Consider the following 21,214-nt stretch of genomic DNA (forward strand, 5'->3'; position numbering starts at 1 on the left):
GCTGGGATCTGACTTGGCAACCTCAAGCTGGGAGCGCTGCCTTCCCCTCCGCACACAGTGGGAGGCGCCTGGGCAAGATTTGGGAGCTCGCCAGTGCAGACAGGTATTTCCAGTCCGGCCAGAGAAGAATATGTGGAGGTGGAGGTGGCGATGGGGATGGGGGAGGAGACCAGAGGGGCGGGGTGGATCCCCTGGGAGGAGGGCGGGGAGTCCTGCTCACTGCCTGGTGCTTCTGCCCCTCAGGCTCGGGTTTCAACCCTAGCTGCCGCATCTGCGGTTAAGCCCGTTAGGCGAAGGGAGAACATCTAAAGGTGGCTTACACAGGAAGCAGAGTGTGCAAAGAACCAGCTACGGGTCAGCTCCTGCGACCCCTGGAGCCCGGGCCTTGACCCGCTTAGCCTCTCAAGCTTGCAGCGGGAAGCGGCCGACCGATCCGCCTTTCCACGCTTCGTTGTATCGAGCTCCACCAGGGGGCGACCCGGGCCCACGTGCCACCGAGCCCTGCTCTTCCGAAACTACAACTCCCAGGCCGCTCGGGGGTCGCGCCCGCCTCGCCTCGCCTTCTGCTAGCTCCAATTGGCCGCCGCGGGAGGGGGATTGGCGGTCTCCAGGGCGACGGGAGGCGCTCGGGGCATCCGAGGCGGGGAGGCGGGTCCGCCCCCTATTGTGTAGCTGGAAGAGTGAGGCCGAGCTGTGCGGAGCAGGTGAGGGCGGGGGTGTTCTGGGGGCAATGGAATGGGGGTGCCCGCGAGGGGATGAACAGTGCAGGAGTTATGGGGGACAGGAGGAAGCGGGGGAATTGTGGAATTCTTTGGGGAGCAGAACTAGGGGAGTTCTGGGGAGTGAAGTGGAATTCTTGGTGGGTGGATGGGGACTCCGCGGAACTGGGGGAGTTCGGGAGTACTGTATGTGTGTGTGGAGGTGTGGGGGGGGGGTTCGTTCTTGGTGGGTTCCAGACGCAAGGAGGAGTTCCAGGGGTCCGGAGACGGCAAGGGAGAAGAGAATTGAGGGCGGGGTATCAGAAGTGTATTGTGGGCCGAGGCAGGAGAATTCCAGGGAGGGAAATTCCAGGGAAGAGAGGATGGGAGAAGTGGGTGGGTGGCGATTCTGGGGGAGACCGGGAGTTCCTTGAAGCACCGAGGACCTGGTGCAATTGGAGATCAGGTGCAAAGAATGGGAATTGTGGAGGGGGGAGGGTGGGGAAGGTTGTAAGAAGTGGGGATAACTGGGATGGGAGAATGAGACAGTGCTGGGTGGGGAGATCAGGTGAAGACGTAGTGGCGGCAGAAGAGTTGGAAAGCTCTTAGGAAAAACAGAGGAATTCTGGGCAAACCTGGGTTTGCTAGGGTTTTCAGAACACTGAGCCAGGAGGGAACTGGGAGTTCTTATGCATTTAGAAAAAGATATGTCTGTGACGTTTGGGAGAACTGGGGGCAGTGGGAAGCCAGGGGGATGCTTGCTGGTGAGTTATCAGGAGTTAGAGGTACAGGGCCACTCAGTAGAGGCAGGGATCAGGTTGGGGGACATGGGGGAGGTTTTATAGCCGGTCTTGACCTGTGAGGCCAGGAGCGGGGTGGAGGCCCATAGAGCAGAGTCCACTTGGGTCCACCAGGTCCAAGGCAGCACCACCCAACTGTGACTTCCCTAGGTGCTCAGGCCCTGGGGTTGTCAGGACCTCCTCCCCTCCAGGCTCCAAGGCTCACTTTGTACACCCTAGGGACTCTTGGGCTTTTTTAGCTTCACATGGGCCATGCCTCTGGGGTTGGGGAAGGGAAAGCCTGGCAAACCTTGGACCCTGAGGATGCCGGAGGGAGAGAAAATGGGAGGAACTTGGGTCATGGTGTCTGGCAAGACGGAGGGCTGCCTTGGCAGCATCAGGAAGAGGAAGTGGCACCAGGCGCCAGCCCACAAGCTCCGGGACTTGCCCAGACCTGGAGAATGCTGCCTGGGGCCCCCATACCAGCAGAGGGAGAGGGAGCTCCTCTCTCAAGTGTCTGACACATTCATGGCTAAAGCAATATTGGGAAGGTTGAGTGGAGAAAGAGGTACAGGATTCCCAGCTTGCAGGGTTCACAGAGGCTGCAGAAATGAGGCAAGGATCTGTGTGGGCACTTTCTGGGGGTTTTCAACCCAACTTTGCCTTTGACTGACTGTGTACACCTGAGCAGGGTTCTCTGAGATCCTCACTGTCCTTATATGTGGAGGCCATAATACTGGTTCTACCTTGCTCTCTACTGCCTTGTTATTAGCGTCAGGGCTAAGGAAAGAGGACAGAGAGGAGACTGGGCCATGGGGGCTCTGTGTCTCCCATACTTAACTGACAAGTCCTTTTCCAAGTACAGAGGAACCCCAGTTCCCTCGTGGCGCACATTTCCAAGAGCCTGAGTAAACAGGGTATCCCCAGAATTCCTCTGCTTTTCCTAAGATCTTTCCAGTCCTCTGCTTCCCACAGGTCCTTACCTGTCTGGTCTCCCCACGCCAGCACTCCCTCATCCTTCCGCCACTCATCTGCGCTCCTCTTCCCTTTCTCTACCTTTGCTCACCTCCGGCTTTTCTCTAACTCTGGGAGGGGGGAGCGGTTCTTCTGCTTTCCAACATTGGCCCGCTTTGCATGTTGCGTTGCATTTTGCATCTAGATCTGGTGGTGCTCCAGAGAACGGCTTCCTCAGGTGTGACGTGAGCCAAGCCCTAACTGTCCAGAAGAGTGAGCGCTGATCCCTGTGACCTGATCAGAAGGACTGAGGGGCTTGCTGGGCTCTGCACGTCCCCGGGCCCCTCCATCTGGGCCCCTGTGGAGAGGAGGGGCCGGGCAAGCAGGCAGCTGGGCTATGGTTTGGTGCCTCGGTCTGGCCATCCTCAGCCTGATCATCAGCCAGGGGGCTGACGGTGAGCCGGACTCCCTGGGCTCCAGAACCCCCTGTTGACCTCGGGGTAGGGGGGTCCCCCTGGGGTTCTCTGTGAGGTCAGAGGAGGGGAGGAGCAGCTCGGGTTCTGCCAACATCAAAGATTCCCTCAACCCCTTCACTGAGGCCTGGGGAGCCCACCGAGATAGAGAGGGTGTCTCCCCTCCCAGTCCTGATTCTGGGTCCCTACTGTGTCCTCATGCCCCCCCCGTCTGCCCGCCCTGCAGGTCGAGGGAAGCCTGAGGTGGTGTCGGTGGTGGGCCGGGCCGGGGAGAGCGCGGTGCTGGGCTGTGACCTGCTGCCCCCGGCTGGCCGGCCCCCTCTGCATGTCATCGAGTGGCTGCGCTTTGGATTCCTGCTTCCCATCTTCATCCAGTTTGGCCTCTACTCCCCCCGCATCGACCCTGATTACGTGGGTAAGACTTGTCCTCCGCTGAGAGGTCGGGAGGTGTCTCCAACAAAGGTGGGCTGGGTAGAGTGGGAACAAGGCCTCTTCTTAACAGCTCTGTCCCTGCCCCAACCTCATCTCCAGTTTCCCTGCCTGAATGCTCCATAACAAGCATGGCTCTGCTCCCAAGCAATGTTCATTCACTGAAGGACTCATTCATTTACACACACACACACACACACACACACACACACACACACGGTCTGTTTAGAACTCCACATGGCCTGTTCCAAAGGAGATCCTGCAGCCCTGTTCCAAGTGTCCATCCTAATTCCCTAATCCCTGTTTCTAGAGCTCATCATGAGCCTCCCAGGCTCAGTCCTCTCTGGTCTGCCCCTACTTGGCCCTCTCCTGGCCCCTGGCTCTGCTATCTTCTCACTCCCTTGCCCTCCTCCTCTCCTACTTTCTTAAATGCTGGTTTGGGGGTTCTAGGTTTCTAGAGAGTGGACTGATGGGGCAGCAGGGTCAGGGGGGTCTCCGATCTGTCTGCTTCTCCATTGCGTCTGATTCTGAGTCCAGCAGACCTCATGCACAGCAGGGCTGGAGGGAACCAGGCTCCCCGAAAGATCAGCAAACAGATGGGGCTGGGCTGGGTCCCTGCTTCAGCTGGCTCCAACATGGACTTAAAATAGTGTATAGGCCTCCCTGGGGGCCTTCTTCTGCGCCCCAGCTGCTCCCTGAAAAGGCTCAGCTTCCTCCTAATCTCCGGGGAGCCTTAATCTGAGTGGTTTAGGGCGGGTCTCTGAGGGGAGAGTGAGCGAGAACCTGGGCTGGTGAGAGAGTCTGGCTGCCTCCTCATAGGGGAAGCCCAGGAAAGGCCACCTGGGCGGCCGTCGATGGGGGCAGGGGGACCCCCTCCCTCTTCCCTCTTTCGTTTGAATCCTGGGAGAAGCCACAGGATTGGCTGAGCTGTCACCGCGGGGCAGGCTGAGCGGAGAGGGGAGGAGGCTCAGGCAGGTGGTGCAGAGGGAAGGGTTTATTTTCAAACTGGGGGCAGTTGTTGGCAAACAGCCTGGTGGGAGCGTCTGTGTCTGCACAAGCCTGGGGGGAACCGCTTGGGAGAACTGATGAAAGCGGGGCGCACTTAGGACCAGTGGAGAGACAATGGCCGGGCCACCCCCCCGCCCCGCCACCATGCTCCCGGCCTCTGCCCGCCGGGCTGGGGAGCGGCTGGGCTGAGGCTCACGGATGCAGACCACTGCCCCACTGAGGGCAGGGTAGGGGGCGGCTTTTCCTGGGCCTCCTCTGGGTGGGGGTGGGAGTGGGGGAGTTGGGGGTGTTGATGTGCAACTCTCCTTCCTGCCCTCCACCCCCTTGTCTGGAAGGTAGCAACTCTCCTGCGGGTTTTCTTTTTGTCTCTGTGCTGCTCCTCTGAGCGGCACGGGCTGTGAGCAGTAACCTCGGGGGCTTTCTTCCTACCCCTGCCCTTCATGCCCACCCCTCCCCTGGGTCTGAAGCTTCTGGTCAGGCAGAGCTAGTCTGGGGAGTCAGGGCCCCGGGGAGAGGCCCCTGTACCCATTAACCCTTTTACTGCCTCCCAGTGTGGAATGGGCCTCTCAGCCTTTGTGCAGGGGGACTCCGAACTGCAGTTGCTAGGCAACGGGAGGTGGAGGTTGCTAAGGACAATGCTGTCCTGTCATAAACCCTCTGGGCAAACGAAGGGGAGATGGCCTGGGACTGTGTGAGGCCCGTGGCCTAGAATGTGGGAGGAACCACGAGAGAGACTGTTTGGAGCCTTCAGGGATTACACTGAAGGAAAGGCTTCCTATCTTTGATGACTTTAGAATCCATCTAGCTGAGGAGACTGGATTTATGGACTAGTGCAAAAGTAGTAAAAGCACTATAAAACAAACCAGGACTAAATCCTAGAATGAAATTAGCTGCTGTGTGTAAAGAACCCCAGACAGCGCCTGCATGGTGTGAAACCCTAGGTGTGAAGAGGAAAGAGGTCCACTTCCTCTATACCAGCTTTCCTGGGGGGGTGGATCTTAGATTAGCTCTTCCAATTCATGGGACCAGGCTTTTGGTCTTTGACTTTCCTGCTGTATTTCTTGAGAGATTCAAGATACCCCCTGTGATAGAAGGGACACGAGTTTTCTCTCTGTCCTGAGTTTGATAAAAATCAGTTATCTCAAGGACTTCCCTAGTGGTCCAGTGGTTGAGACGCCATGCTTCCAGTGCAGGAGCACAGGTTAGATCCCTGGTTAGGGAACTAAGATCTCACTTGATGAGCAGCCAAAAAAGAAATCCGTTTTCTCATCCTCCATTTAGAAGAGCCCCGCTCCCTCGAGTCCTCTCCCCTCACCACCTTTTATCCTTGCATCCCCTGGGCTTCCCTGGTGTCTGAGACGGTAAGGAATCCGCCTGCAGTGCAGGAGACTCAGGTTTGATCCCTGGGTCGGGAAGATCCCCTGGAGTAGGGCATGGCTACCCATTCCAGTGTTCTTACCTGGAGAATCCCATGGACAGAGGAGCCTGGTGGGCTGCAGTCCATAGGGTCGCAAAGAGTCGGACAGGACTGAGCGACTAACGATGTAACTCTCACTCTCTGCAGAGTCGCCTCTTCCTGGAAACCTTCTGTCCGCCTCTTGCTTCTTTGTTTCTTGGACTTCTGTGCGTGTGAACTTGCACTTGTGCATGAGTGTGGTTTCTCTGCCTTTGGAGAGCTTGCAAGAGTGGGGACTGTGTCTCTTCCTTCGTCTACACACCCCTGCGTGTGGAGAGGTCTGAAGACACTCACTTTGGCTCTACTGTAGGTAGAGGGTGGGCCTCCAGAAGGGGGACCCAGGACTCAGGAGGGCACAGGAACACCTGTTGCTGGCCAGCTTCCTGTTCTTCTGTGACACTTCCAGTCTAGCCATCCATACCTCACAGAGAAGTTAGGACATACGGCATGCTTTACTGGGTAGTCTGATCAACGCACATTTGGAGCTGTTACCAACACACCCCGAGTGAGAATATACTGGCTAAGCTCAGGGATGAGTGCCCTGACCATCACTGGGTCCTCAGACCAGTGTGCAGTGGAGAGTATACTGCATCATGAGAAAGCAGGCCTGCCTGTATGGCGGAATAGCCATGTGATTTTGGAAAGAAGCTTAACATCAGTTCCTTTAATGGAATTCTTGAGAGGATTAAGTATGGTGACATTGCCTGATATCCCAAACTCGATTTTCCTTCCATCTTCTTCCTTCTTTGTGGCACTTGAAGATCACTATAATGAAAAGTTACCATCACATGGGACTTAGAAGAGGGCGCAGTGGGGTCTGTGGGGTTCCATGGCCTGGCAGGTTAGGGTTCCTGAGGAATTCCACTGGTGGGAGGAAGGGTGGGATCATGTTCATTGTTTACCTGAGAGACCCAGGCTTATCTAGGTGGGGATTTAGGCACCCAGCCCTTTAAGCAGCTCCACCCTTTCTGGAGAATCCCCACCCCTGCACCTTGTTCTTGGAAGAAAAAGGGCCCTTGCCTAAGATCCCGGAGCCAGCCTCAGCCTGATACTTCTCTTGTTCCCCAGTGGCTTCAGGGCCCCCCAGGTTTTGATTCTATTTTAGAAAGATGACCCTAGAGGCAGAAAGGAAGCAGGTTAGAGGGGGTGAGTGCACCAACAGCTTCAGATGGTCTGGTACTAGGAAGGGCTAAGTTAAGGCACAGTCTGGTTTCATCTGTTTTGCATAACCCAGAATATTTAGAAAATGTTATTTGTCCTTATCAAAAGTCAAGGTGGGGTGGGCCGCTGATGAACATGGAGGCAGTGGGACCTCTTTGTGGCTTGTTGGCATAACCCAGGTGAGAGATGCAATCAGTTCAGTTCAGTTCAGTCGCTCAGTTGTGTCTGACTCTTTGTGACCCCATGAACCACAGCACACCAGGCTTCCCTGTCCATCACCAACTCCCGGAGTTTACCCAAACTCATGTCCATTGAGTCCGTGATGCCATCCAACCATCTCATCCTCTGTCGTCCCCTTCTCCTCCTGCCTTCAATCTTTCCCAGCATCAGGGTCTTTTCAAATGAGTCAGCTCTTCGCATCACATGGCCAAAATATTGGAGTTTCAGCTTCAACATCAGTCCTTCCAATGAATACCCAGGACTGATCTCTTTTAGGATGGACTGGTTGGATCTCCTTGGAGTCCAAGGGACTCTCAAGAGTCTTCTTCAACACCACAGTTCAAAAGCATCAATTCTTTGGTGCTCAGCTTTCCTTATAGTCCAGCTCTCACATCCATATATGACTACTGGAAAAACCATAGTCTTGAATAGACGGACCTTTGTTGACCAAGTAATGCCTCTGCTTCTTAATATGCCATCTAGGTTGGTCATAACTTTCCTTCCAAGGAGCAAGTGTCTTTTAATTTCATGGCTGCAATCACCATCTGCAGTGATTTTGGAGCCCTGCAAAATAAAATCAGCCACTGTTTCCCCATCTATTTCCCATGAAGTGATGGGACCAGATGCCATGATCTCAGTTTTCTGAATGTTGACCTTTAAGCCAACTTTTTCACTCTCCTCTTTCACTTTCATCAAGAGGCTCTTTAGTTCTTCACTTTCTGCCATGAGGGTGGTGTTATCTGCATATCTGAGGTTATTGATATTTTTCCCGGCAACCTTGATTCCAGCTTGTGCTTCCTCCTGCCCAGCGTTTCTCATGATGTACTCTGCATATGGGACTAAACTGAAGTGAAGGTGATAGAGAGGGAAACAGTATTTAGGAGGTAGAATCTGAAAGGTTTACTGAACAAGCTGATGTGAGAGTAAAGGAGATGACACCAGGTTTCTGGAAATGTGTGATGGCGCTATTCACTGACACAGGGGAGAAGGGGTAGATGGCGTGTCGTCAGGTGAAGGATGGAGCCAATTTCAAATCTTGAGCTCATTCATTGTTCAGCCATTTTATTTAAGCATCGTGCTGCCTGCCTTCCATCTACCCCACTTGGATTTTTTTTCTCTCTCTCATTTTATAGATGAAGAAGCAGATGCTGAGAGAGAGGTTTAAGTGGTGTAGCCAAGAGGGTATATAGCAGAGCTGGACGCTAGGTCTCTCTGGCTCCAGTGTGTGTCTTGCTCACGGGGCTGCACTGCCAGGGACCCACGAGGCTGTTGGTGGTGCAGGACTCTGCCAGGAGAGGATGCTGAGGGTGGGAGGGCGCTGTCTGCTTGCCCTGGGGCTGGGTGCATTGTGGAGCTCTATGAAGTCTGCCGGCCACAGCCTGGATGCCCTGGAGCCTGAGGGGATGGGGTGAAGAGGCTGCTGACCTTGCTGCCTGGCTGGGCTGGACTCTGGCCACCCTAAGGCGCTTAGGCCGCTGATAATAACCCTGGCGGATTAGGGGCTTTGGTAGGCGAGGTCTGGATCCCTGCTCGGGCCCCAAACACTGCTGTGGCTTCCGGGGACAGAGTCCTCTGGCAGGAGCACTCCCAGAAGTCCCTTACAAAAAGAGCTGAAGGATGGGTAGATTCTGTATGAATCCAGAGGAAACTAAGTGCTGATTCTCTAAGCCCCTTCCCCAAAAGCCCAGGAAGCTGGGCGTCATTCAGCGCGGTGCCTTTTCCACCTGCTGCCGCTCTGGTTTCTCTTTGTTTAAGCTGGGTCCCAGCTGCTGAAAGGCCGGAATGACCCGAGGGGCTGAAGGGAGGGATCTGCCCTCTGTGACCCCAACCCCATCTGTGCCTCTCTGGACCCCACTCTAGCAGGGTGACTGGGAGAGGCTGAGCCTGTTCTTCATGTCTGAGAATGACCAGTGTGATCAGGGGCTTGGGGCTCCCATGCGCTCCCTTCAGCACCCTTGATCCAGGGCTGTTTCCCCAGGGCGTGTCCGGCTTCAGAAGGGGGCATCTCTCCAGATCGAGGGGCTCCGGGTTGAAGACCAGGGCTGGTACGAGTGCCGCGTGCTCTTCCTAGACCAGCACAGCCCCGGGGACGACTCTGCCAACGGCTCCTGGGTGCATCTCACCGTCAACTGTAGGAAGCTGGGGGCCGCTGGTGGAGGGGGGAGGCGGGTGGGAGGGGAGGGCAGGACAGTCAGCCCCAGTCTGCTGATGCCCCTTGTTTACATCCTACCCTGCCCGCCCCACTCCCGCCTTTTCCATTCTTCACATCTGAAACTGGTCAGCCTCCGTGGCTCTGCTGGGAACTTCCTCTCTCTTCCCTGCTCCTGCTTCCCTGCCCAGGGGAGCATAATGGATAGGGGATAAGGGGTTATTGAGCCCCGAGTGAAACAGTGCTCACATATATACAATACTTTGTTTTATCAAAACCCCTTTTAACCCAGTACCTCATGTATTCTATCTCAACCCTAAGAAGGAAGGAGGTCGTAATTATTCCCATTTCATAGAGGAGGAAACTGGTGTGCCACTGGTGAGTGGCAGAGCCTAGAACCCAGGCCTCCCGACTCTGGAGGGCACCTAGCCCACTCCCAGCTCTGAACACCCATCCTGCGCGCCGCTCCCTTGCCAGCTCTGCAGGCTGGTGCAGGGATGGGCCCGTGCGTCCTCACTGGGCCCTGGGTGCCGCAGGCAGCGTGGCCGAGGGCTGGGGATTCCCCTGAAGGTGGTCAGGCTGATGAGCCGCGGGCTGCAGCCCTGATCTGCCTCTCTGATCATGGGATGCAACTCTTCGGGCTGGTGGCCCCTCTGGCGTCCCCTGATGCCTCTCTCCTCACAGCGCCCCCTCAGTTCCTGGAGACGCCTCCCCAGGTGCTCGAAGTGCGGGAACTGGAGCCGGTCACCCTGCGGTGTGTGGCCCAAGGCAACCCCCAACCTCGGGTGACTTGGAAGCTCCGAGGACAGGACCTCGGCCAGGGCCAGAGTCAAGTGCAGGTGAGTCCTGCGGCTGGACAGTGTGGGGCAGGTGATGGCCTGGGAACAGGCTGCAGGACAGAGGGGGTGAGGCCAGGCTGGGAGACCCGCCAGAGGAGGGGGCTTGGCCCGGGCTTCTCCGAGCCTGGCCTGCTGCCTCCCTCTGCTGGCTGGCCTCGGAAGTGCAGGGGGGTTTGCGGCCCGCTGTGGGCGAGGAGATGCCTGGGTGCCCCCTCACTGACTCCTACTCTAGGTGCTGAACGGAACGCTGCGGATCCGGAGGGTGGAGCGGAGCAGCGCCGGGGTCTACACCTGCCAAGCCTCCAGCACCGAGGGCAGCACCACCCACGCCACCCAGCTGCTGGTGCTAGGTGCCGTCTCGGGGGAGGGCCGGGAAACTGGACGTAGGCGTGAGAGGACTGGCCTGTGGCTGGGGATGCACACAGCTTGGGGGGCGGACTTGGGCCTGAGGCAGGGGCCCTGGAGAGGGAGGGAGCTCCCAGTGCCTCTAAAACCAGCATCTTGCCTGTAAAAGGATCAGTGAGTGGAGATATTTAGTGCCTAGCAATGTGGTACAGTGGGAAGGGCATGGGTGCTGGTGTCAGACTATGAGCCATGGAACCCCCTTGACCCCTAGCTTCCTCATCTATACAAAGAGGTTCCTGTCTGCCTCTCAGGATTGTGACAAGACTTAGGTTCAGCCGAGCATAGGAATTTGTGGTCAAGCCCTTCCCTTCAGAAGGAAAGCTGAAAAGTAGACTCTGCCTTCATAGAGCCCCCTATCGACCTGGGGAATGAGATGCAGAGGTGAAGCCCTGCTGTCCTGGGTGCTGTCGGGGAGGCAGTGCTGAGCAGTGGTGCCGGGTGAAGTCTGGCGTCGGGAAGGCCTGATGTGAATTTGCCTTCCCACTGATCAGGGGCAAGTCGCCTTACAATCTGTCTGCCTCTGAGCCTCCATGTCTTCATCGATGAAGTGAAGACAATAATTTCTAGCACAAAAGGCTCCTACAAGGATTAAATGAGACGGTGCAGGTCAGGTCAGTCACACCTGGCGTGCCTGTAGGTGTTCTGCAGTCCAGCTGGTATCATTACCGCTTATGCCTGACCACTCCTGCAGTGGGAGCCTGGACAAGGGAGACAGAAGTGGAGTCACAAGATGGCTTGGCAGGGCCTCTGTGGCCTAGTCAGGCTCTCGGGGAAGAGCATTCAAGGCTGCCTGGCATGGGCCCAGTGAGCTCCCATACTGACCTGAAGGAGTATGGAAGGCTTGATGTGTGAAAAGATGGCTGGCCAGGTGGGGTCACAAGGGCCCGCAGGGCTGGGTCAGGAAGTTTGAGCTGAATGTGCTGGGAGCCGGGAGCTGCTGTGGATTCTTGAGCAGAAGTGTTCTGTGGCCACAGTGGGCGGGCGGAGACGTTTTTGCATGAATGGCCGTGAATGGGGTCAGGGATTGCTGCAGCCTTCTGGGTTAAGGTATTGGGTACCTGGATTAGGGTAGGAGACACAGACGTGATGTAGATGGTGTAGATAGATGGGGGGTGGAAAAGGTGATGGTGTAAAGGGTGAGCAGAGGATTAAAACCGATTCTGCCGCCCCCTGAACACACACACACACACACACATACATGGAAACTGGCTGAATGTGGCTGTCCCTGGTAGGAAAGCGAGCTAGCTGCAGCAGAGGAGGCACTTGTATTAAATAAAAGGGTTAGGGCCTGTTTCCATTCCTGAGGCCCTGTAGCAACCAGCCCTGTATTCTGGAGGGCAGACTGGGGAGAAAGGCGGAAGTGACCTCAGGGTTCCTGGGAAACTGGGCTGAGGCCCCTCTTTCCCCTGTGCTTCCCCCTTCCCAGGACCCCCAGTCATCGTGGTGCCCCCCAAGAACAGCACGGTCAATGCCTCCCAGGATGTTTCCCTGGCCTGCCGGGCTGAGGCATACCCTGCTAACCTCACCTACAGCTGGTTCCAGGACAGCACCAATGTCTTCCACATTAGGTGGGGCTCAGGGTGTGGTGGGGTGTGGTGGGGTGTGGTGGGGTGTGGTGAGGTGGGGTGGGGGTGGGGACTGGTGGGCAGTCTGAGGAGCCCCTTGGCTGAGCAAGGCCTGGACCCCTCCGCCCCCGTGCCATACTGCAGCCGCCTGCAGCCCCGAGTGCGGATCCTGGTGGACGGCAGCTTGCGGCTGCAGGCCGCCCAGCCTGATGATGCCGGCCGCTACACCTGTGTGCCCAGCAACGGCCTCCCGCGCTCGCCCTCGGCCTCTGCCTACCTCACTGTGCTCTGTAAGCCCCACCCAGCTCCCTGGACAGACTGCTTCACTTCCTTGGGCCAGGCCCAGCTCCTCCCCTACAACTTGCCACTGCTTCCCCCAGACCCAGCGCAGGTGACCGCCATGCCTCCTGAGACGCCCTTGCCCGTGGGCATGCGGGGGGTGATCCGATGCCCCGTTCGTGCCAACCCCCCACTGCTCTTTGTCAGCTGGACCAAGGATGGGCAGGCCCTGCAGCTGGACAAGGTACAGGCCTGGGGCAGGGGAGAGAGGGCTTAGCTTGGGGTTATTCTAGTCGGGACAGCTGGGGTAGCATTTGATCCATTCAGTGACTGGAGAACATACACCTCTTTTTTTTAATTGGAGTATAATCACATTGTAATGTGTTGGTTTCCGCCGTACAACAAAGTGAATCAGCTCTATGTATACATATATCCCCTCCCACTGGAGCTTCCCTTGAACCCCACCCCCCCATCCCACCCTTCTAGGTCATCATAGAGCACCGAGCTGAGTTCCCTGTGCTTTAGTGCAGGTTCCTACTAGCCATCGGTTTGAGAGAAAAACAAGTATTGTATATCCACACATATGTATGGAACCTAGAGAAATGGTACAGATGAACCTGTTTGCAGGGCGAGAACAGAGATGCAGTCCTGAGACACGGGGGAAGTAGGGGAGGGTGGGACAACTTGGGAAAGTACTAACGACATCCATTGTTATCAGGTGCTGTGAAGGGTGACTGGTAGGGAACCGGAGCAAAGAGACATCCATGCCTCAAGGGGGTAGCACTGCCACACAGACATTCTGCTGGAAGGCTAGCAAGGCAGGAGGCAGCGAGCACCTTCCTCTTAGGGCTGGTTGAGGACAGATCAGCAACAGCTTCTGGGATGCTAATGATGGCCTTGAAGGGCAGAGAGACATTCCACTCAGAAACCAGGGCCCAGAGGCAGGAAACAGTATAGTGCGTTTATGGCATAATGAGTCCTCCAGCTGGGTGGGATCCACAATTCCTGTGGGGACATGACTGATGCAGAGAATCTGGAAAGACAGGAGGAATATGGATGCCAAGTTAATATTACCTCATTCCAAGGTGATTGAGATTTTTTGTTTGTCTGCAGAGACAATAAATTCCTTGTGGGTTAGTATTGCATCTTTTAATCCTAGTCACCCCAGGGCTTCTGCAACTGTAGTAGTACTCAATACATTTTTCCAAAGGTTAAAAAAAAGTCAAAAGGCATTTGGAACCAGTGAAATTGCTTGAGCAATAGTGTGATAGCATCAGCGTGTCCATGCGAGCATGCTCCCTTGCTTCAATCATGTCCAACTCTGGACTGTAGCCCACCAGGCTCCTCTGTCCATGGAATCCTCCAGGCAAGAATTCTGGAGTGGGTTGCTATGCCCTCCTCCAGGGGACCTTCGCCACCCAGGGATCAAACCCGCAGATTTTTTACCGCTGAGCCACCAGGAACGCTTATACGATAGCGTCAGGGCTGTGAGCAATTGAGTTTGTCAGAGAAATGAAGGGGAAGAGAGTGGACATTTGTGGTGCAGAGGCTGCTGAAATGAGAGTGTGGGGGAGAGGTTATGAGGCCTGAGTTAGAGGAAGAAGTGAAGATGGATGGAACAAAAGGCCTTCCCAGGAGGACAGAGGTGGGGCGTGAGACAGAGTAAGGCGTCAGATGTTCGCCTTTAACTGTACAGAACTAGGGAAGCCAGGAAGAAGAGCTGAGGTGGGGTGTAATATAGGGAATGTAATCGTGGAGGGCTAGGAAGACAGCGGGCAGAGAACCTCACACGGCTCAACCCCACGGGGTGCCATTCACACCAGATTCCCTGCGAGTGGCTCCCCTGGAGTTCCTCCCCTGTAGGAATCAAGTCAGACTCTATTCCTCTGACAAACTCCATTGCTCACAGCCCTAATACTATCATACAGGCTGCCTTCACACCCACTGGTAGTGGCCTCTCTGCAGGAAAGAGAATGGAAGGGTGGAATTCAGAGAGAGGCCCAGCCTAGGGGTAGGTTGTGGCAGCCTCTGTGTAGACATGGGTCTCTCCCGTCCACTGCTTCTCTCCATCTCTGGTCTGGCCTCAGCTGAGCTTCTCTTTCTGGCTGTCATCTCCTCTTGCTTCCAGTTCCCTGGCTGGTCCCAGGGCCCAGAAGGCTCCCTGATCATCGCCCTGGGGAATGAGGATGCACTGGGAGAATACTCCTGCACCCCCTACAACAGTCTTGGCACTGCAGGGCCCTCCCCAGTCACCCGTGTTCTGCTCAAGGTGCGGCTTGGGGTGGGGTTTGGGTGGGTAGCGGCAGCAGGTCAGGTGGCTGAAGATGCAAGGCTGGTACTGACGCCAGGCTGACGGAGGTGGGTGGGACAGACACGTGGGGAGCGGGGCTTCCACATGTGTTTGCCATGGTGGCGGCAGCCGTCAGATGCCACAGTGGAGGAAGGTACCCTGCCCGCCCCAGCCCTTTAACAGGCTGCCTCCCTCTCTGGAGGGAAGAGAGTAGGAAGCAAAGGGGAGGGTGAAGGGTATTCTCTAGAGGTTTGTACATCTTCAGAGAGGCCTCTGCCCACCAGCCCTGGTCTCTCCCACAATGTCCTTCCAGCCCCCTTGCTGGGAACAGAGACGAGCTAGAGAGACACTGAGAGATGGAGACAGATGGGGGCCCCAGAGAAGGGGAGGAATGATCCTTATACGTCAGTGTGAGAGGGCCCCACCCAATGCCAGATGTGGGTTGCAGGCTCCCCCAGCCTTTCTAGAACGTCCCAAAGAAGAATATTTCCAAGAAGTAGGGCGAGAACTCCTTATCCCCTGCTCTGCCCGGGGAGACCCTTCGCCTACTATCTCTTGGGCCAAGGTAAGGCTCCTGACCCCACTCCACCTGTATTCACACCTGTTTTCACACTCGCCACGCCCCTGCCTCTCTGTGCCCCTGGATGTTTGGGGGGAGAGGGGCGGTGGGGAGGAGGTGAGGAAGAGAGGGCTGGGTGGGGAGGAAAGCGGAGCTGCCCGGAGAGCTGAGTGGCGCCCTTGGTGAGGGGTGGCTGCGTGTGTCCTCAGGGCTGACCAGTGCTTCTGTAGGTGGGCCGGGGGCTGCAGGGCCAGGCCCAGGTGGACAGCAACAGTAGCCTCATCCTGCGACCACTGACCAAGGAGGCCCACGGACGCTGGGAGTGCACGGCCAGCAATGCTGTGGCCCGAGTGGCCGCCTCCACGAATGTCTACGTGCTGGGTTAGTGGCTGCGGAGCAGGCTTGAGGCAGCCGTGTGGGGAAAACGCAGGGGAAAGAATCGTTTTGGGGGCCCCCATGGGGATCTTAGGCGGGGAGCCCCTGGGATGATGGGTGGTGAGCGGAAGGCTTGGATCCCCTGAAATCGCCCTCCCTCGGGACCCTGACCATCATCCCTCCACTCCCCCCACCCAGGCACCAGTCCGCACGTTGTCACCAATGTGTCCGTGGCACCTTTGCCCAAGGGTGCCAACGTCTCCTGGGAGCCTGGCTTTGACGGCGGCTATCTGCAGAGATTCAGTGTCTGGTACACCCCACTGTGAGTGACCTGCCCCTGCCGTCCCTCTTCCCCCTCACCCGGACTCCCTCTGGCCCCCCTGACTCTTTCTCCCACTTCTCTGTGCCAGCCCTGCCCTGACTCAGCTGTCCGATTTTCAGAGAATCTCAGGGGCTCAAGGCGCAGGTCCTGAGACCTGGGGTGGTTGAGGAGAGAGGAGAGGTCAGCTCTCTGGACTCCAACCTTCCTCCTCTTCTGAGTGCATGAAATGCCCCCCTCCCCTTTCCTCCAGGGCAAAGCGTCCTGACCGAGCCCACCACGACTGGGTGTCCCTGGCAGTGCCCGTGGGCGCGGCCTTCCTCCTTGTGCCTGGCCTGCAGCCCCACACACAGTACCAGTTCAGTGTCCTCGCTCAGAACAAGCTGGGGAGTGGGCCCTTCAGCGAGATTGTCTTGTCTGCCCCTGAAGGTGAGAGAGCTCTTACCCAGAGCCGCAGACAAGGATGGGGAAGGGCTTCGGGGCAAGTCCAGATGCGGGCGGGCTGGGTGGGAGTGGCCAGAAGGGTTTGTGGAAAATGACCCAGTCTTGACTTTAGGGGCTCTGGGAGAATAGCTGGGCACCAGGGGTTTGTGGAAGGACTTCCCTGGTGGCTCAGATGGTAAAGAATCCACCTGCAATGTGGAAGACCAGGGTTCGATCCCTGGGTTGGGAGGATACCCTGGAGAAGGAAATGGCAACCCGCTCCAGTATTCTTGCCTGGAGAATTCCAGGGACAGAGGAGCCTGGTGAGCTGCAGTCCATGGGGAACACTTCCATTTCCAGGGGATGTGGAGGAGCAGGGGAGGGGCACTGGGAATGCACTCTTTACATGCCTTTGTGTCCCCTTCAGGGCTTCCTACCACACCAGCTGCCCCCAGTCCTCCCCCGACAGACATGTCACCTCCCCTGTCCCCTCCACGAGGGCTGGTGGCAGTGAGGACGCCGCGGGGGGTACTCCTGCACTGGGATCCCCCGGAACTGGTCCCTAAGAGGCTGGATGGCTACATCCTGGAGGGACGGCAGGGCTCCCAGGGCTGGGAGGTGTTGGATCGGGCCGTGGCAGGCACTGAAATGCAGCTGGTGGTGCCAGGACTTATCAAGGTAGGTGTGGCGGGTGGGCGTCCTGCCAGTGGCCCTCCAGTCCCCTGCTGCACTCCCCAAACCTGGGCTCACCCTGATTTGACCATCCTCAACTCCGCTTGGCTTTCTACTTCACCCGTACCTTCCAACTGCAAAGTCTTTCCAAATGGGCTTGGGGCGGGCAGTGCTGAGCCTTGACCCCCTCCTTGGACCCCGATCCCCAGGACGTTCTCTACGAATTCCGCCTCGTGGCCTTCTCCGGTAGCTATGTCAGTGATCCCAGCAACACAGCCAACGTCTCCACCTCTGGTGAGAACCCGGGAGCAGGGCAGAGCCCTGGGGATTGGGGGGCCCGGATCCCCCAGTGTCATAGACACCGACCCCCCCCTCGTGTCCCCTTGCCCAGGCCTGGAGGTTTACCCCTCGCGCACGCAGCTGCCAGGCCTGCTGCCCCAGCCGGTGCTGGCCGGCGTGGTGGGCGGGGTCTGCTTCCTGGGCGTGGCCGTGCTAGTGAGCATCCTGGCCGCCTGCCTCATGAACCGGCGCCGAGCTGCCCGTCGCCGCCGCAAACGCCTCCGCCAAGGTAGGTCACTTGTGGCCCCGCCCTCTGTAAGCACCTCCTCGGAGAAATTCCAACCCCCTGCAAGGGCCAGGTGTGTTCCCCTGCTCCCCACTTTCCCGGGCAGACGGGGTTGGCGTCTGGTGTTGAGTGAGGTCTGCGCCCTGGGCCCTGGTGGGGCTTGGTTTTTCTGTCACCTCTTGGCCTCTTACTCTTACAGATCCACCTCTTATCTTCTCTCCCGCCGGAAAGTCAGCTCCCCAGTAAGTGCCTCCGCTTCCTTGGCTCTCTTCTGCCTTCTGTGAGCACCTTCCTTTTCTGCACCGTGGGGAGGGGTAGGAGGGGTGGAACAGAGTGAGAGGGAGGTGAGGATGGAAGTGCAGAGGCCTCAGCCCGGGGCCGGCCCCCCGTCGCCTGTGCCTTCCCTCCACCCCTCCACCATGTGGGTCCTTCTCTCCCTTGCTCTCCCTAGCCCTGCTCTGTTCTGCATCAAACCTCTCAAGGCCTGACGCTGGCTCCTGGGAGGGGGACTGGCCCCCTACCACAGACCCTGATCTCCTGTCCTTCCCCAGCTCTGCTCCGGGCTCGGGCAGTCCTGACAGCGTGGCGAAGCTGAAGCTCCAGGGTTCCCCAGTCCCCAGCCTGCGCCAGAGTCTGCTCTGGGGGGAACCCGTTGGACACCCCAGCCCCCCTCCGGATCCTCCACCTAGCCGGGGGCCCTTACCCCTGGAGCCCATTTGCCGGGGACCAGATGGGCGCTTTGTGATGGGACCCCAGGTGGGGATCTCCAGAGAAAAGTCAGGCCCTGAGCAGTCCGAGCCTCGGACCCCAGCTCGGCGTCAGGCCAGGTCCTATGATTGCAGCAGCAGCAGCCCCAGTGGGATGCCCCAGCCCCTCTGCATTGCAGACATCAGCCCTGTGGGGCCCCCTCGACCGGCCCCACCCAGTCCTCTGCCAGGTCCAGGGCCCCTGCTCCAGTACCTGAGCCTGCCCTTCTTCAGGGAGATGAATGTAGATGGGGACTGGCTCCCCTTGGAGGAACCCCGGCCTGCTCCACCCCCAGATTACATGGATACCCGGCCCTGCCCCACCTCATCTAACCTCCAGCCCCTGGACTGCCGCTCTGAGTCCCCCAGGGCAGCGCTTCCTGGGGCCATGGTCGGGGTCGGGGCCGCCCCAGAGCCCCCGTACACAGCCCTGGTTGACTGGACGCTGAGGGAACGGCTGCTGCCAAGCCTCCTCCCTGCCGCCCCTAGGGGCAGCCTCACAAGCCAGAGCAGTGGGCGGGGCAGCGCCTCCTTCCTCCGGCCCCCCTCCACCGCCCCCTCTGCAGGAGGCAGCTACCTCAGCCCCGCTCCTGGAGACACCAGCAGCTGGGCCAGTGGCCCTGAGAGGTGGCCCCGAAGGGAGCATGTGGTGACGGTCAGCAAGAGGTGAGGGCAGTCCCGGCCGAGCCCTGCCTGCCTTGTACAGATTCTCCCCACCCCTCTCCCGTGCCCTCTGCCTTCCTGGCTCCATTCCCACCTTGGGACCAGGAGAGCCTGTCTCCTTTTGGAAGCTTTTGCTGAGGGCCAGGGATCTTCAGAGGAAAGCCATGGCCCACCCTCAGCTTGGGGTCACCAGTTCAGGCTTTTCCGGCTACCCTCTATTCCTCCACCCACATCACACATTTGTCTCATTTCACAGGAGGAACACATCTGTGGATGAGAACTATGAGTGGGACTCAGAATTCCCAGGGGACATGGAGTTGCTGGAGACTCTGCACTTGGGCTTGGCTGGCCCTCGATCCCGACTTGAAGCTGAGCCAGAGCTAGGTGTGAGAGCCTTCCAGAAAGGCAGGCACCCCTGGCCTCACTGTCCTACACCCCCAGCCTTAGGACTCAGCCTGTTCCCAGCCAGGCCCTCTCCTCTGACCGCCTCTCCTCTGACCTCCTCTGCACTGGCAGGCCCTAGAGAGCTTCGTGGTACTGGTGAACCCCAAGAGTTCACCCAGGGGACCTTAAGACATCTTCCTTTTGTCCTTCGTTTTGCAGGTGTGAAGACTCCAGAGGAGGGCTGCCTCCTGAGTGCTGCCCATGCTCCTGGCCCTGAGGCCCGCTGTGCTGCCCTTCGGGAGGAATTCCTGGCCTTCCGCCGGCGCCGAGATGCCGCTAGGTCTCGGCTACCAGCCTATCGACAGCCCATCTTCCACCCTGAACAGGCCACTCTGCTGTGAATGCCCTAATGTGAGACAGGGTGAAGGCACACGGACCCTGCAGGGGAAGCCCCCAGCAAGATCTTTCTCCAGCCGGGGATGCTGCCCCTGCCCCTTTGGTGCTGTCACAGGCCCTGACAGTGGGCTTGCTGAGGGGTGTATGGACTGAGGCCCTTGAGTCTGGGGACTGCCACGGTGATCTTAGGTCTACCTGTGTGTGTGTGTGTGTGTGGGTGTGTGGGTGTGTGGTGTTTGTGGTGTGGGTGAGGCTTTTTTTTACAGGTAAATAAAGTGAAAAATCTTTCCATGTGTCATCTGCTTTGAATCTGAGAGGGAAGTAGGAAAAAAATCCCTAAACCCTAAAAAGTAAGGGGACTCTGTGAAAGAATGGAGATACCTTCAAGATCCATTCCCAAAGCATTTATTAAGTGCCTACTGAGGTCAGCTGCTGAAGACCAGCCAATTGAGCTAGGAGCTGAGAAAGTACAAAGTTCACAAGACATCTTTGCTCATGGGGGAATTCTTTCTAGTCAGTGAAGCAGGAAAATAAAGAAATAGTTACAGTGTGCTGTGATAAGTTCTGCGATAAAGCCGTCTGTTGGTTATTAAGGAAGCGTGAAGGAAGGAGTCTGCAAACTGAATGCTTACAGCTTGTGCTGGGACAGGCATGTCACAGGAAGTGAGAACAATAGCCAGGCACTGCCCTAAATTTTGTACATGTACCGTTGAATTCTCTACCACTCTGCGGTAGGTAGTACTATTAGCTCTATTTTATAGACTAGGTGACTGAGGTGTTCAGTGCTTTAGTAGTCTGCCCCAAAGCCACAAAGTTGGTGACTGGTAGAGCAGTGAGAAGTCAGTCATCGGAGGGAGAGCATCTCAGGCACAGGAACAGACTGTGTGAAGGTAGGGAGGAGTGAAAACACTTGGCATCCCAGGGAATCACCAGAATATAGGGGTAGGGAGGGCCGGGCAAGAGAGAATGGAAAAGAGAAGGCACTGGTTGTTGACGCGCTCGAAAACAAGTTTCAATGGGGGCTTCTATCACATATGAAGAACGCCACTGATGGGTATAAGCATCGACTCCACCCCAGAGGGACTGCTCAACAGAAGCCTGAAAACAGGTGGGGGCATTCTTTCAACCCCCAAAGGATGCTCTTCTCCATCCTCAGAGACAGAAGAACTGCTAGTCTCCACTGAAGGCTCTTCTGATCCCTCCAGGATTAAGCAGAGGTGCCAGGTCATAGGGGAGGAAATGAAGGAGAAAGAAGTCAAGTCTGAACCCTGGGTCCCAAAGCGGATCACGCCCCTTGGGCCCTGGGCGAGGAATGACCTCACTGTTAGTTTCTGCCCAGGCTTGAAGAAGGTGGGGAGCAAGACCATGTGCGGGAGCTGTCCTGGCCTGCTAGTTCCACTCCTGCCAC

The 21,214-nt window shown here is 57.3% G+C and overlaps 1 protein-coding gene across 7 annotated transcripts; it reads left to right on the forward strand.

The window, feature by feature from the left end:
* The first annotated feature begins 200 nt into the window (after nt 1–200).
* IGSF9 (immunoglobulin superfamily member 9) lies at nt 201–20,093 on the forward strand. Of its 7 annotated transcripts, none has more exons than XM_043452060.1 (21): nt 204–704; nt 2,637–2,886; nt 3,131–3,319; nt 9,156–9,308; nt 10,011–10,165; nt 10,398–10,515; nt 11,997–12,138; nt 12,280–12,425; nt 12,516–12,658; nt 14,543–14,683; nt 15,153–15,269; nt 15,494–15,644; nt 15,837–15,960; nt 16,211–16,386; nt 16,808–17,058; nt 17,247–17,346; nt 17,444–17,620; nt 17,817–17,859; nt 18,169–19,029; nt 19,283–19,431; nt 19,630–20,087. In XM_043452060.1, the coding sequence occupies exons 2-21, from the start codon at nt 2,829–2,831 to the stop codon at nt 19,809–19,811; spliced, it is 3,576 nt and encodes a 1,191-aa protein (XP_043307995.1). In that variant the 5' UTR covers nt 204–704; nt 2,637–2,828; the 3' UTR covers nt 19,812–20,087. The 7 variants fall into 7 exon arrangements, with proteins under 7 accessions (XP_043308045.1, XP_043308036.1, XP_043307995.1 ...); XM_043452079.1 differs by having other exon boundaries at nt 205–704; nt 17,262–17,346; XM_043452086.1 differs by having other exon boundaries at nt 207–704; nt 19,283–19,410; nt 19,630–20,093.
* The last annotated feature ends 1,121 nt before the right edge of the window (nt 20,094–21,214 follow it).

This window comes from Cervus canadensis, chromosome 2 (assembly GCF_019320065.1).
Source record: "Cervus canadensis isolate Bull #8, Minnesota chromosome 2, ASM1932006v1, whole genome shotgun sequence".
NCBI lineage: Eukaryota > Metazoa > Chordata > Mammalia > Artiodactyla > Cervidae > Cervus > Cervus canadensis.

Bases quoted from the DNA above. Each gene is read 5' to 3' on its own strand.
- IGSF9 (XM_043452060.1), top strand. From the start codon at position 2,829: ATGGTTTGGTGCCTCGGTCTGGCCATCCTCAGCCTGATCATCAGCCAG. The intron at 10,166-10,397 runs GTGAGTCCTGCG...CTCCTACTCTAG, and splicing joins AGGGCCAGAGTCAAGTGCAG to GTGCTGAACGGAACGCTGCG. The intron at 12,426-12,515 runs GTAAGCCCCACC...TGCTTCCCCCAG, and splicing joins TGCCTACCTCACTGTGCTCT to ACCCAGCGCAGGTGACCGCC.